The 15,408-nt window shown below is 47.0% G+C and overlaps 1 protein-coding gene across 1 annotated transcript in view; it reads right to left on the bottom strand.

Annotated features, from left to right (window-relative positions):
* Positions 1-15,105, bottom strand: part of LOC117723828 (microtubule-associated serine/threonine-protein kinase 4-like) — a 168,171-nt gene extending 153,066 nt beyond the window's left edge. The window contains exon 1 of the mRNA XM_076916301.1: positions 14,385-15,105. Coding sequence (XP_076772416.1) covers positions 14,385-14,741 — 357 coding nt within the window. The 5' untranslated portion in view covers positions 14,742-15,105. The remainder of the gene's footprint in view (positions 1-14,384) is intronic.
* Between the last annotated feature and the right edge of the window lie 303 nt (positions 15,106-15,408).

The following is a 15,408-nucleotide window of genomic DNA, read 5'->3' as shown; positions in this document are numbered from 1 at the left end:
AGGACTGGATATAAAGTCACTGGATCTGTCTCAGAAGCCATAGGCTACCATAGACATAGCTTCATCAAGACAGAATCCATGCAGGACCCCCACACAAGGGGGCTTATTCCTACCAAACACTGACTGGATGAAGGAGTCTCCTTAAGGAGTGGGAGTGGAGAGGTAACCAAGGCTGTCACTGAAATTCCAACTTCAGGGGTGGGGGTCGGGTGGGGGGTGGAAGCATTGCTCTAGGGGCTGCAGTGGTGGCTCAGAGGATAAGAGTGCTTGTTGCTCTTCCCGAGGACTTTTCAATTCCCAGCACCCACAAGGCAGCTCCCAACCACCTGCAGCTCCAGCCCCAGGGATCTGATGCGCTCTTCTGGTCTCTGTAGGCACTGCATAAACATCACACATACACACACACACACACACACACACACACTTACACACACACACAAACATTGTTCTAAACTGAGGAAAAAAACTAGAAACCCTGAGAAAACAAAATTAATCTTCAAAGCAAAGAAGGCTTCAAAAGATAGATCTGATAAATTCTTACCAACTCAACTCTGGACCCACAATAAACAAAAAATACCTTAAGATAATGATTTTTAAAATAAATGGTGCAAAGACTGCTTAATTACGTTGGAAATACAGATCCTTGTAGAAAACATAGAAAGTACGTTTGATTAGAAACATAAACAAGCATCTGTTTAATTTTATACCAGGAATTTTAAATTGCACAGACAAAGAATCACCCAAAAAACCGGGACGACCAAAGTGCCGATTACTATGCTTATAGAGAAAACTAGAGATAGCCTCAAGAACTGAAGGGACACTGGGTGAGACTTGGGAGCCTTCCTATTGCTGCAAATGTCCATGGGCTACTTCAGTGGGGTTTTCCTAAAAGCATACATATCACATGAAGCAAAGGGTTCAACCACATACAACCTCTCTCCTTTCAAATGCTTAAAGCAGCCATGTCACCATAGACAGTCTGCTTCCAGATCAAGCATGTTAGGCTTATTTTTCTGTGCCTGGCTCCTGCTCAGGGCTCCTCCCATTGGTCTCCTCCTCCTGACCCCCTTCCCACTGTGGTCCTTCCCCTGGCCTTCTTCCCATAGCTATCCTTTCTCCCACTGCCTGCCTCTCCTCCCTATACCCCTGACCTTTCTCATCTTCCTCCTCCTCCTTCCCTCTGTAACACTACTTCCCTTCCCTGGTCCTCCTCCCCAATCCCCAACCCCTTCCTTCTCCTTCAGATCCTCCTCCCATGGTCCTCCTCCCACCTCTAGCCCTTTTCCTCAACTTACTCTTCCACCTTCTCATCCTATTCAGCCTTAGGGTCCTCCTCTTCCTAATCCTGGTCCTCATCTTAAGCTTGATCCTCTTCCTCCCCATGGTGGTCCTCCCACCCCTAGCCCTCTTCCCCATGGTCCTCCTCTCACCCCTAGCCCTCCTCCCCATGGTCCTCCTCCCACCCCTAGCCCTCTTCCCCATAGCCATCTGTGCACTGCATCCCGCTTTCCCCTGCAGATCATGCACTATGCATGTTGAGATCAAGTCGGTGCACAGGTCACTTAACCTGCTTCTGGACTGCTTAGGCAGTCAACAGATCCCTTTCATTCTTGTGCTTCTGGCTTCCTTCTATCCTCAGCCACTGAGCTCTACAGTGTAGTACAAGCAGTGAAGTCTTCTGACCTGATGAGAGACAGAGAAAGAGAGAGAGAGAGAGAGAGAGAGAGAGAGAGAGAGAGAGAGAGAGAGAGACAGAGACAGAGACAGAGACAGAGACAGAGACAGAGAGACAGAGACATTTCACACTGGCTCTACCCACAAGAAAGGTTCCTGGCCACAGGGCTGTGCAAGGAGTGCAGCCTCACATCCTCTAAGCAGCACCTCTCTGAGAGACATTGTGAGAAGCACCCCTGCTCTGCAAGGTCCTCCAGCGACCCAATCATAACTCCAGTGCTTCCTCCCTTTCTGCCATCAGAAATGTAAGCTGGGGACTGGAGAAATGGCTTGGCTGTTAACAGTGCTTATTGCTCTTACACAGGACCTGAGTTCAGGTCCCAGGACCCATGCCAGGGCAGAACTGATGCCCTCTTCTGGTCTTCTCAGGCACCCACCTGCACAATATGGAGTATAATATACACAGGCACACAAACCCCTGCACATGAGGAAAAAACCAACACCATTAGTAAGTGAAAGTCAACAGGCAAAGAGAAGAGGAGTTTCCAAAGAAGAGTTAAGCTCAAGCAGCCGCTTGGCTCCAGCCAACTCACCACACCAGCACTGAGCACCGTAGAGGAAGCTGCCGCCATCGAGTCTGGGTTAAAATGAGCCACATGCCCCAAATCCCGCTCCAACTGAGCCCTCGTTTTCTGGGTTCTTAAGCAACTATTTGAACCACATGAAACCTAGAGTTAGTTGCAAAATTCAAATGATTTTGACCGACTGAGATCCGTGAGTAATGCTTCAGAGTCACTCGCCCATACAATGGAGCTTAAGTGTAACAAAGGTTAAGGGCTCTTCTCTTCGATGGGTTTCCAGTTCATGCCCACACCAACAAAAAAGTTTAAAGAGCAACAGTCACTGAATGTACATCATCAGGTGTCCTTACATAGCAAAGCGAGTGTCTAAAAGGCATGGAGGGTGACATCTCAGCCATCGGCAGGCAACAGTTCCTATCTGATTATAGGTTTCTCAGTACATGGGATGTTCAGCTTCTCAGCAGGGCTTCCACCTATCATTACGATTCATTTGGTAAACCTGTATTCATCGTTTAGGAAAAACCTGTGTTTCACTTTCCTCTTAATTACCACCAAAAATCCCTAAAGGACGTGTATGGAGACTAGAGAACCCACTGCAGCCTAGTTAAAGCAACTCCAACACAAGTCCTACCATCACCGTAAGAGCGCCAATGTACTAATTCCACAGCCCTTCCTCATGAGAGGAGGACAGAGACTAGCCAGCCATACTCAGAAAACTGGGTTTGGTTCTAAGCACAAAAAAAAGGCCCCTAAATTCACATTTAAATGCTTGGTCCCCTCTGGAATGAGGCTGTTAGACAGTTATTTTAAGCTTCCTCTGTGGGAACTACATCCCACTATCTCAGTTCAACGAGAAGTAAAACCGTGGGAGAATTTAATGCCTGCTTAGTGCTGGGGAGTCGGGCAAACAATTTAGAGTACTGGTTGTATAAAAGCATTTCATTTCCAGAGAAAAAATTGGAAACTAATGGCAACTTAGTTTTATTTCTAATAGTGGTAGCTGGCTTATTAAAAAGGAAGTCTGAAGGAGTTTCTAAAGAGGCTACCCTATCCCTTCAAAGTGGATGGAGCCTTTGTTGGCCTCCCTTCTTAGAAATGATTCTAATCATATTTTGCTTTGTGTTAAAATTATTTGTCCCAATATATGGGAAAAAGTCTTAAGCATTCATAAAGATGAGCCAAAGAGACAGGAAGGTCTTTGCCACATCTCCAGAAGACTCCTTGAGGGTCTGTCTTAGGGTTATTCTTGCTATGATGAAACATGACCAAAAACAACTTGGGAAGAAAGGGTTTATTTGACTTACACTTCCTTCATCAAAGGAAGTTGGGACAAGAACTCAAAACAGGACAGGAACCTGGAGGCAGGAACTGATGCAGAGGCCATGGAGGATGCTGCTTACTGGCTTGCAGGGCCCGTTATCTGATAGAACCCAAGACCAACAGCCCATGGATGGACTCACCCACAATGAGCTGGGCCACCCTACATCAATCACTTATTTAGAAAATGCCCTTCAGGCTTGCATACAGCCCAATCTTATGGAGGCAGCCTCTCAACTGAGCTTCCCTCCTCTCAGATGACTTTAGCTTGTGTCAAGTTGTCCTAAATCTATCCAGGGCAGGGTCACCACATGACTGAGAATGGAGGATTCTTTGTCCTAGCTCACCTGCTGATCCTGATCTCAGAGCTCAGATCTGGAACACAGAGCTCTTCTCCTCGGGGGTGCAGAGGCTGGGATTTACCTGCCACATAGCCACTCACCCTCAAAGCATCTGAAAAAGCCCCACACTGCAGGACCCCAAAAGGAACTCATGTTAAAAACAAAACCTGGGTGCTGCCTCTGTGGAAATACACTGCCTAAGTGTCCTACAACTGCATTATGAGAGAATCCACTGGTAGTATAAGCAAGAACCACCAGCCACCATCTGGCACATCAGTAAAAGGCAAAGACCAGTGTGTTTTGATATACTTAGGCAAACAAATGTATCCACTTCCAGGGCAGGACAGCTCTGAGGTCCTTCAGAATAAAGACAAGGCTTGATTACCTAGGAGATAGAGGTCACACAAATCTTTTAAAGATCAGGAACTGTTAGTGCAGGATTTAGGCCCCAGAGTCTTGTGACATGAAGCCTGAGAAGACCTGCAGGCAGCAGGTAAAAGTCCACACTCTGGGCTTTTTGGGTTGGACCTGAATATCCAAGAATCTGCAGAAAAAATCCAAGAGAAAGATCCAATTCTTCAGTGACAAGCTCTGGGAGCTAGCACCAAAAACTACTCTTTCCAATCCCACTGAGAAGAGTAACTTTTAGTGTTAAGATGCATTTCTCTGTTTTTAAGTTGTCTCAACAGAGCATCATAATGCTGTCTTAAGGATGCTCCTACCTCAGCTAACACTGGCAGAGACCGGGAAGAAAGAGGCAGAACCCTTTCATTTGTTAGATATGAATAAATGTGAAGCTCATAAAGAAACCACATTTTTCTGGGTTTAAGTCAGTGTAACCTGAAAGCAAGAATTGTGAATAAATCATGGACACAGGGGTCAGAAAACAGAACTCCAACATCCCAAGTCAGAAAAGAAGAAATGAGGAGCTCTAGTTTTATGAATGGCATGTGTAATTTTATTCTGTCTACTTTTTATATGCGTGCACATCTTCAACAGTTCTCTGAGATGATTGACACTCAGGGAGAAAGTCCCAAAGCTCTAGGTGTCTGATCATTAACTGAACAAACAAACAAGAAAAAAAAAGGAGCTTGTTCAGCATAGACTAAATAATAAGGCAGGAAAATGCAGAGACATCACAGAGAAGAGGGAAGGTGAGCACAGAGAGCCTTCTGGCTCATCTGTAATGACTCACAGGGCAGCCACCACGAAGGGCTTTCTTCCCAGGATACTCTGCTTGACAGGGGTTGTACTACTGTCTTGTAGAGCGGTCCTATAGGTTCTATAGGAGATTCTTATGACCAACCCAGAGATATGGAAAAAAAGGAAGAAACTAGAATGAGTGACAGGTGACCTAATTTATAGAAAAATGATGATTCAGACATTTTATATTCATTGTTTGAGAATTTCACACACGTATGCGATGAATTTTGATGATATTCATGCCCCGTTTCCCACTTCCAGCTCTCTCTAGATCCTCACATTTCCTGGTTCCAAGTCCTTCAGACTCCCCCCAGACAATCCACCTCCCACCTCCATGGTTTTTTTTTTTTTTTAATCTCACAGAGCCCAATTAGTGGTACCCATAATGCATACAGGATCAGGGGCCATCCACGGAGCGTGGCAACATAACAATGTCCCGACTCCTAAAGAAAAACCACTTTGCCACCCCAGCAGCTGTCAACTGCCAATAGCTTCTCAGTCAAAGATGGCACTTATTGGGACCCAAACTTATTCCTGCTGGGATTTGGGGAAATTTTACTGGCGTCATTCCATCTAGGTCTTGTGCAGGTAACTATGGCTGCAAATCCACGAGAGTAACAGCCAGAAGACAGCAGAAATAATAAAACAGAAGACAGTAAGAACATTGCAAGCTCCGGAACTGCCAGTTACTAGTGGACCAGCAGCCCAGAGCCAGCTCTACTCCAAGTGGAGTAGCTCATGAAGGGCTCCGTCCCCCTACTGGAGGGGCCCCCACAGACAGCTTACTGGATTAACTCTTACCTTCAGGATGTTCACATCTAAGCCAAGTTCCCCCCCCCCCCCAACACAACTACTTTCAATTTTAAAAGGGAAAATGTGTAAAACCAAATTGTTAAGGACGTTTTGATGAAACTGAGGAACTAAAGTTGTCATTTCTGCTGGATCTCTTGTCCTCCACACACAGAATTCCCATCTTGGCTAGGAACTACACATCACAATGGAGTAACGGTCACCCTAAAAAAAGGTCTTAAAGGCACCTTGGGGACTCTCTCCTCAGTAGTCAATAAAGGGAAGGAGCAGCTTCTGCAGTAAGTTAGGCAATTCCTACTGAAAGAAAACAAACCTACAAACAAGAATTTCCAAGAAACACAGTGTTATCTTAAATGCCACTAGCAAGGCTATTTTTCAAACAGTAGATAAATAATTCAAAGTACTGTGACAGTGCAGAGAAGAGGAAGGGACTCCTTTTACATGACAAGTGACTCAAGTTCACCTTTGTACAGCACATCTTTCCTTCTCTAACGTAATGAGGTGCTTTAACTTACTAGTCTGATAAGGGCCATATTGACATGCAAGTGGATGTCTCCTTGGGTTCTTCTACCAAGTACGTGGCTCATCTGAGGCACTCAATATTCTCTTTTCTCACAGCACTGCTTTCTCAAGACCAGCGTCTGGGGCTGCTGAGCTCGATGAAGAAACTCCTGTGAGAGAAGCTCAAGTGCTGCCTTTTAAAACCGGAAACCGGGTAAGAGCTCAGATTATTTCAATGAAGCCAATTGAGTGTATGCTGCATGAGGGGAAAGGCAGGTGCTCTGAGTTAACTTCCTGCATGTCTCTATGGGACCAACAGATCCACAAGAACTAGTGATATCCAGCAGTCAACCTTTATACGCAGACGGACTTTTACTGCATCTGCATACCACTTCGAGAGTGGGTGGAACTCAGCTGCTACCGTTATGTGGCTACAGTTTTACATGTATGGCTTCTCAGAATGCAAGTCTCCACAACCAAGCAGCACAAGATTGGTAGTGCCAATTCTAACTCAACTCAAGGTGTAATGATATTTTGAGACAAACACAAAACCACTACCCAGGAAAGAACGTCACGCTTGACTTCCACCAACAGGTTGAAAAGGAAACTGAGTTGTAAGGCCAAGGCCCAAAGATCCACATCTGGCAGGAGTTAGGTAACACAGACTCATCCACCCGCATCAAATTGGGCTCACTTGGGAAGCTGTCCTGTGCTGAGAAGTGTTCAGTGACAGAGTTCCGAACATTAGAATTAAAATTTCATTTTCCACATGGTAGCCTATAAAATCAGTAAGGAAAAGGAGCCAAAAGTGCCGGTGTCTCCATCTTCCTCCACACACGCCACCTTCTCCCCGCAACCCCCAGGATCATCACAAAGCATCTGGGCTGAAAGGTTCAGTGGAAGTAAGTACCATAATCAAAATTATATCGACTGTGTCTGAGCGGAGAATTGATGGGCGAGCAGAAGACTACAGGCCTGGGATACAAATGTCTAAGCTGTCTCAGACACACACGTGTCTAGTTAGGAATGCAACTCATTAGACATGCAGGACTGCCCGGCTTTGAGAGTTGCTGCATCAATCCCCAGGGACTTCACGCAGGCTCTATACTCTTTCACCGTGGTGCCACTGTGTGTAGAGACTGTTGACCACAGTCCTGAACCTACATTTTGCTACCTTTGAAGAATGAGTCTTTTCTCCTGACCCTGGAGGTTCAGGTACTACTGGGCAGTCCTCCCCAGGAATTCTGAAGCAGGTAAAGGAGCACAAAGATGGGCAGACCAACAAACGCCCAGAGCTACAGGAACAGAGGTTCTCTGCTGAATCTTGTGTTTCACACTATGCCTTAGCTTAAAATAACACTATCAGATCCGAAGCTGAGAGTAAACACGCAGAAGACAGTGAAAACCTTTGAAGCCAATGATGCAAAGCTAGGCAGGTGTCAACCTGAACAAGTGCAAGGGAAGCACTTAGTCACTAGAGGAGAAAAGAGCACAGGGCCATCCAGCGGCACTCACACAGAGCCAACCGGGTTACTGTAAGCGCAAATGTGTACAATGTTTCAAAGGGACAAACGAGAGAGATTTGGGGCGGGTGGGGGGGGGAAGGGGGGAGTGTAATTTGCATTCTCCTCTGGGAAGCTGGGGTGGCCTCTGGACTGCAGTTCTCACCTCATCACCCCAAAGCATCACCTGACTTCTGTCTAACTCCCTTCCCAGAACACAAACCTTCACTTTTGGGATGAAGTTCGAGTCACCTTTCCTGCCTCACCACATGGCTGACATCACCGTTCCGTCTAACAACCTGGTAATTCACATATTCATCGAGTCCTGATTAATTAGGATACTGATTAATAACCAATCAGTAAGAACGGGTTCCATATGGAAAAGAGGGGCGGTGTCTTCAGAGAACAGCTAACGAATCATGCACCATAAAGTTTGCTGTTACTATCTCATAAAAGTGTTCCACCCATGAAATTAATAGTGATACATGTCACCTATCTACCTACTCAGAGAGGAAAGAGCCTGCCAGTCAACCATCAAAATGTTCTAGCAGCACAGACCCACCCAGGGAGCAACTTGGGATCTCTGCTTATCCCTTTCCAGGGAGAGTAGTGATGGTACCGACAGTCTTCAAGAGCCAGCCTTCCCCATCCTCAGTAATAAAGCCAACGTCCTATGGAATGTTTAACAGATGCCATGCATCATGCTGGACATGAACATGGTAGCCCCATATTCTTTCAATGAATGACCCTCTGCAGGACATAAAGAGTCTCAGTGTTAATAACCTAGATGAAGTCATTTGTTCTAAGAGACTGGGCCAGGATCAGACCCTGACCCCCAAGCAGGGAAACTTTCACTGCTTGCTCTGAAGGGGTGAAAGAAATGAGCACCTGCCCTTTCCAGGCAAATGCACAGAATCCATGAGCATGGGCTCCCACACTGTATCCATTAAATCTGAGTAGATGGATAGACGCTCATCTGCTCTAAAGTATTAGTGAGGTGTAAATACTTGTCATGTCCTGGGTACCAGAAGGGACGAAGGTAAAAAGCTGAGCCTTCCCAAATAGGAAAATCCATACCAACAAGCCAGACTCTGCTAGGATGTGTTGGCATGCTGGCATCATGCCTCCTGCCCACAGGAGCTCGATCTCAGAGTACACCCCACCCCTCCCCACAAGGTTCTCTTGAGGTAAATCTGTCCCTACGCTTACACTTACTATGGGAATGGTCACTTGAAGGTAAGGCCCTCTCCTCAAAGTGTTTCCTCTCAAGGAAGCACTACCATGGTAACACTTCGAACAGCTGCCCACTGTTCTCTGGAATGGATCTAAATTCTTTGCCCGCCATTCTTCATACGTATTTACCTGCAGTCCCTGAACTAACTTCTCCCTCTTCCCTTCCCCATCTCATCTGCACACCTGCCATTACTGGCCACTTGTTCAGATTATCAGTTCCAACTCGGGAATGTATGAACAGATTATAGCCACAGTCCTTCACACATAGGCATTGAGGTGCCTGGCTTCCTTCTAATACAATTCTCATCGGGTCAGACTTCCTTGCCTCAGGTTCTCCAATGGTCTCCAGTACTCGCCCTCAGCATGAAGCTCCCAGATCCCTGCACTACTCAGCTGTGTCTGACCCTTCAGTCGCTCCCTGCTCTCCTCTCCTCTGTCCCTCCAGGAGCTTTGTTTCCTTTGGTGACACCCCGCCCCCACTTCACTCCTGTTCTTCCCTTTCTTCTCCTCTACTAAGTTCCTGCTCATCTTCCAGGCTTCAGCTCAAGCATCTTTTCCCAGCCTTAGCTCCCAGGCCCACAGGATTCCAGGATTGATTGCCCACCCCTTCACAGCCTGGACCCTGGTTGCCACCTTTGTCTCCAGTTAGTTAATAATCCAGGTGTTTATGTCTAGCTTCCTCGGTACGTGAGAAGCTCTGTGATGCCGAACTCATCTCAGTCCAGGATGATGACGCCTCGGGGCTGGACTACATATATATTGCTAGGCTGACTGCTGTTTTAATCTCGTGGCACACACTGAAGTATCAAGTCAAAAAGCAGACTAAATTATAAATATGCCAAGATTCATGCACTTCTCTTTGCAAATTATGTAGCTTCTGTGATTAATAAAATATAAAGTCTATGAAAAAACATGGCTGAATTCATGGTTCCCTTTTCCTTTTTATTCTCATAAGCAATAAAAACCAGAAACCCATCCATTATATTACTGTTATATGGGGAATCCCAAAATATGGACACCCCCCAAAAGATATTAGAGGCATCCTTCCCAATCTGACACCATTTAATAGAATACTTTAGAGACAAGCCCTAATTGTGCCTAAAGTTATACGGGGACACTATTTCTCAACTTTCATCAATAACATAAGTCCCTTGGTGCAGCAGAATATAATCTGCTAACATGCAGTAGGTTGGCAAGCCCTTTAACTACAAAGTTTCTTCAGGCCATTCTGAGTATTCTGAGTGTCTCTGAATTAGTATTCCACTTCTAATACAGTATATTCTCAGGTGTGCCTGCTTTGACTTTGTTCATGTGTATTTTAAAAAACAAAAACGTCCTAACACCTCTTGTGTGAGCCACAAGGTTGTGTTTGGTTATTTGTCTGTCTGTTTGTTTGTTTTAATAGGATAGGGGTCAAGAGACTTGTGCACCCTATTTCACAACAGACACAATAAACGGGCACACAGTCACCTTCAATCGAACATATCACTAGTCTCAGAGACGTTACTCTGTGAACTCACTGAACATCTGTTTACTAAGTTCACATTCACTTACTAGAGGTGGATGCTACGAATCCCAGGTTAAAATTCCTGCTGTGAACAGCTACCAAATGGTGACCTCCCTGGAATCATAAGGTACTGTGGGGAAAAGACAGCGTAGAAAGCCTTAGAGATTTGGTTCTCACCGTCCTAATGCTGTGACCTCTCAATTCAGCTCCTTATGCCATGATGACCCCAACCATAAAGTTACTTCATAACTGTAATTTTGCTACTGTTATGAATCATAATATAAATATCTATGTTTTCTGATGGGCTTAGGTGACTAGGTGAAAGGGCAAATTGCATAAATGTCAGGGGAGGGGTAAGTCCTCCAACGTACACTGTTAATCAGAAATTCAGTGTGTCATCCCTCAACATAGAGAACCCCGCATCTGCAGACTTGCAGCCAAGACATAAAGCAAATGCAAGGGCTTGTTTGTTTGTTTGTTTGTTTTAAAGAAAACTAAGTCAGCCATCAGTGCTGACTCTCATGTTTTTCATATTAAGTATAGAAACAGTTGGTTTTGTAGCTCAGTGCTAAATGCTTGCCCAGTGTGTGTAAGACTGTAGATTTTATCTCCACACCATAGGATAATAAAAGCAAATTAAAATTTTAGAACTCTCTCAATGCCAACATTCAACTAGTTTTTAGGACACCAATGTCCACAGGTCTGACTAAAGCGTATAAGACTTTATGTTTACATGTGAGACAGAGTATGAAATAGACACTGTGACCTTCAAAACAGCTTTTACAAGGTTGTCAAAAAAAAAAAAAAAAAAAAAAAACACTAGAGTAATATGCTAGGAACCAGAATTTCCTTGCATTTGAAAAACAAATACAGTGAGTTGGTATTTTTAAAAATTCTTTGAGGAAAAAAATTAATCTCCCAAGCTACACAGCAATTTTAAAATAGAAACTAATGTCTTGCCACACTGTGAGTTGTTCTTAAGCCTTTTAATGTTTTATAGTCTGGACCCTTGCTACAGTAGTAACTAAATCTATCACCAGTCCCAACTTGGCTTAAGATGAAGAGAAAGAATCCCCCAACTTACTTCAGTAAAGGGAGAATGAGCTGAGGGCAGGAAAAAATGCCTTGGCAGTTAAGAGCAACTGTTTATTGATCTTGCAGAGGGTCAGAGTTCAGTGCCTAGCACCCACTTCAGGTGGCTTACAACTCCTTGTATCTCCAGCTCCAGGGGCTCCAACGCCCTCTCTGGACTCCAATGGCACTTGCTCTCCTGTGTGCACACACCGTCATAAATGCACAAGCACACACATTATTTAAAAATAATAAATCTTTTAAGAACAGGAATAAGAGCCCATATTCTCTCAAAGTGGATAGTGTGTGAATTATACATTAATGAAATAACAAGTCAGCCCAACTTTGAAGTTCGATTTCACAATATTTTATAAGCAATAAACGTAAAGGTTAATGTTCGTTGATATTTACTTGTCACTCAATATCAGCTACTATGCTGAGATTAAATCAGATGATGTGTACAGGTGTATACAAAATGTCTCTAGTGCTATTGCTATTACTCCCACTTAAGAGGTGAGAAAACTGAGGCTGACAGAAGTCAAGTGGCTTGTAAGCACACTTCCTCAATGTGAGAAAACCAGAAGTCATCCCCAGGTATTTCCATGAAAAGGAGTGTCTTTAGTCTGTCCTTCCTGAACCATCTAGCATGGTAATTTAAAGTGTGTGCTTTTCCTAAGGAAAGGGGCAAGGATGTTTGTTAATTCCTCAGAGTCAAAATTCCACAAAAGTCACAACTCCACACACATCACACATCAGTACCAGCGTGTGCCCATGAGCTTTTACACCACCTCATCGAGTTTTAGGTTTTAACACTTTCTACTGCTGGGGTCAGGGAGCCACCTGACCTTCTTAGGTTTTGCCTTAAAATTCCCAGGGCAAGTCAAGACTGTACCCCATCACCCCCTGGTAGGCTAAGTCATGCCACAAATTGCAGCCCTGTCTGTTAACATCCAATTCTGAACTTTCAAAAACAATGACCCAAATCACTCGGCCATCCTACTTGGAAGCACAAAATATGTTTCAATCAACCAACCTTCACACTGCCTTGCCTGGGAAATGAGATATCATTATATCCACTTCAGAGAAAGTAAGACACTATCACCCGGGGGTGAGGTGATAAATCAACCACACAATCGGGATCAAGAATGAGAACTTACCCACCCCCACCCCCCACATCTTCAGGACCTTGTGCATGTCATGTTAACTATACGGAATCAATAGATTAGGACAGCCAGTTACCCAGAGCCAACATGCTACATCAAAAGGAGATGTACCCAGGAGATAGCACTATTCTCTGCCGGCTCCTAGGGTGGGTGTGTTGTTCAGCAAACTCCTGGACTGTGACTAAACTCAATCTGGAACTTAGAACTATCCAAAATTCCAGGTCAGAAACAGGAATCCTGTCGGAATGAACTTAACCTTGAAATTCTCCACTTTTGACTACAGAAGTGAACTTCTAAGGAATCAAATGCACAATTTGGGAGCTGAAGAGTTCTAAAAAGCAGATCGCCAGATCTCAGATCGCCTGAGATCCCTGAAATCCCACAGCCGTCCAGAAAGGGGTCATGGCTACAGCCAGAGTCTTGGCCAACCATCAGAAAAGGCTCCTTCCATCTCTGCTAGGCTGGAAATTGCCTCTGCTAGCTTTGTGCCAGATCCAGACCCTACATCCAGGCTGGACACCCAGGGGGCTAAAGCCAGGGCCCTGGGCTCTGTTTACTTCTTCTAAGGACAAAGGCAATTGTTTCCAAGTGCTAACCCCAGCAGAGACGGGAAAATACCAGTCTGGCACTGAGGAATTAATTTCACACGCAGACTATGCTAGGGTCATGTTTTATTTATGGTCCTGTCTGATCAAGATGATTTCTCCCACAAGAGATGTCCAAAGCAAACAATCTTAAAAGACTTGGAGAATCTTCCTTTCCTGTCTTCCAAAGTAAGAGAGAAAAGGGGGGGGGAAAAAAGCCAGAGACAGCAACCTAGTGGGTCACAAAACTCGATGTGTCAGGAAGCGACCTACAATAACTGGATGCACAGCCTTCGAAGAAATGAGGCTAGACAAAGTCCTCTGAACAAGATAAGACACATCCTATCCCGTATGGTGACAGCGCTCCTCTGGACACTGAGTCCAAATAGGAGGTCGTGCCGGCGCAATGGGGTTAGTTAGCATGGGGAATCTTCCTCTTCCCCAGGATGAAAGGTGAAGTGACCCGCTAAAACCACCCATGGGCGACTCCAGATTACTCTGGTCTCTGACACCCCAAGATACAACTCCACAGCCACTACTCCCGCCAGCATCAAACGCTCCGGGTCTCGCGCTCCATTAGCGATTCTCACGTCTAAGAATCTGGAAATGAGTTGTGGGAACAAACCAAGCTTTCAGATCACATCCTATCGCTGAGGACCCAAGCAGATACAGACATGAAGGGATCGGCTCAGTGACATTCCCAAAGCACACCGTCGGGTAGCTCATCTATAGACAAGCGACAACCACAAGAAGTCTCCGGACCGTCACTATCCCAGGCTGTGGCAAAGAACCTTTAGTTCCCTCCCCTATCCAAGACACCGGTGCGCACTCAAAGGGATCTAAGGGGCCCCTACAGAGAGGACCTGGAGGGTGCGGGATGGGACGGACTGAGCCCACCTCTTCATCCTGCTCCTCTTGGGATGCGCTGCTGACCCGGGGCACCGGCAGTACCGCTCCTCCGGGGGGCGGCAGCGGCAGGGTAGGAACTCCACGCTCCAGAGCCACGCGCGCGGGAGCCCACGCGGCGGGCAGCGGGGTTCCCAGGGCGCCGCCCGGCGGCCGCGGCGGCTGCGACCTGCAGGAGAAGCGGCCGGGCTCCCCTTCCTCCGACAGAGTTTCCGAGCCAGAGGATGACTCCGCTGAGGAAGCGCCCTCCGAGGACACGGCTGCCGCCGGCGAGACTAGAGTCCCGGCGCCGTGGCCGCTGCAGCCCCGGGGCACGGGCTCGGGCGCCTCGGAAACTTTCTCCCCCATGTCCCTCTTCGGCCCTTGAGTGCCGCCCGTGGGGTGGCGGCGCAATCGGCGCCTCCTGGAGAAGCCCGGGCTGCTCCGCTGTGTCTGGATCGCGCTGCGGCTCCCGGAATGCGGGGAGCGCCGCCGGCGACTACATGACAGAGGCTGGGCCGCAGGAGCGCGTCGCCAAGTTCACGGCAGCCGTGGCTCCGCTGCTGACATGGACTCCCGCGCGCGGGGCCATGCCAGCCGCGATCGGCGCTCCGCGCTGCGCCCGAGCCGCCGGGACTGCGGCTTCTCCCGCTAAACCTGCCTCCGGGACGGAGCGGAGGAGACGGGCAGCCCGCGGAGCCAATGGCAGCGCAGGCGCGCCGGTGGGCGGAGGCTGCGAAGCCGCTGGCCGCGCGGGCGTCAGGTAGGGGAGGTGGGGCCAGGCGCGGGCCACCCGATCCCGCGGGAGCTCTCTGTGCGCGGGGAAGGTCCACGGCCCGGGGCTTGGCAAGACCAGCGCGGAGCCCGCGGACTTAACCCGGGCTGGGACCCCTAACTGGGTGGGGGAGTGGCCGTCTGTCCTTGGGACGCGGGAGGGAGATGGCTGAGTGAGGTGAGACCTTGGAGAACCGGACTTTAGTCTCCAAAAAGTGAAATCTGGAAAACTGGGCTGGAGGCTTCCCTTGAAAACGGAAGC

This window comes from Arvicanthis niloticus, chromosome 19 (assembly GCF_011762505.2).
Source record: "Arvicanthis niloticus isolate mArvNil1 chromosome 19, mArvNil1.pat.X, whole genome shotgun sequence".
In the NCBI taxonomy this organism is placed as follows: domain Eukaryota; kingdom Metazoa; phylum Chordata; class Mammalia; order Rodentia; family Muridae; genus Arvicanthis; species Arvicanthis niloticus.
Note: the sequence above shows the minus strand (reverse complement) of the source record. Positions and strands in the feature narration are given on the sequence as shown.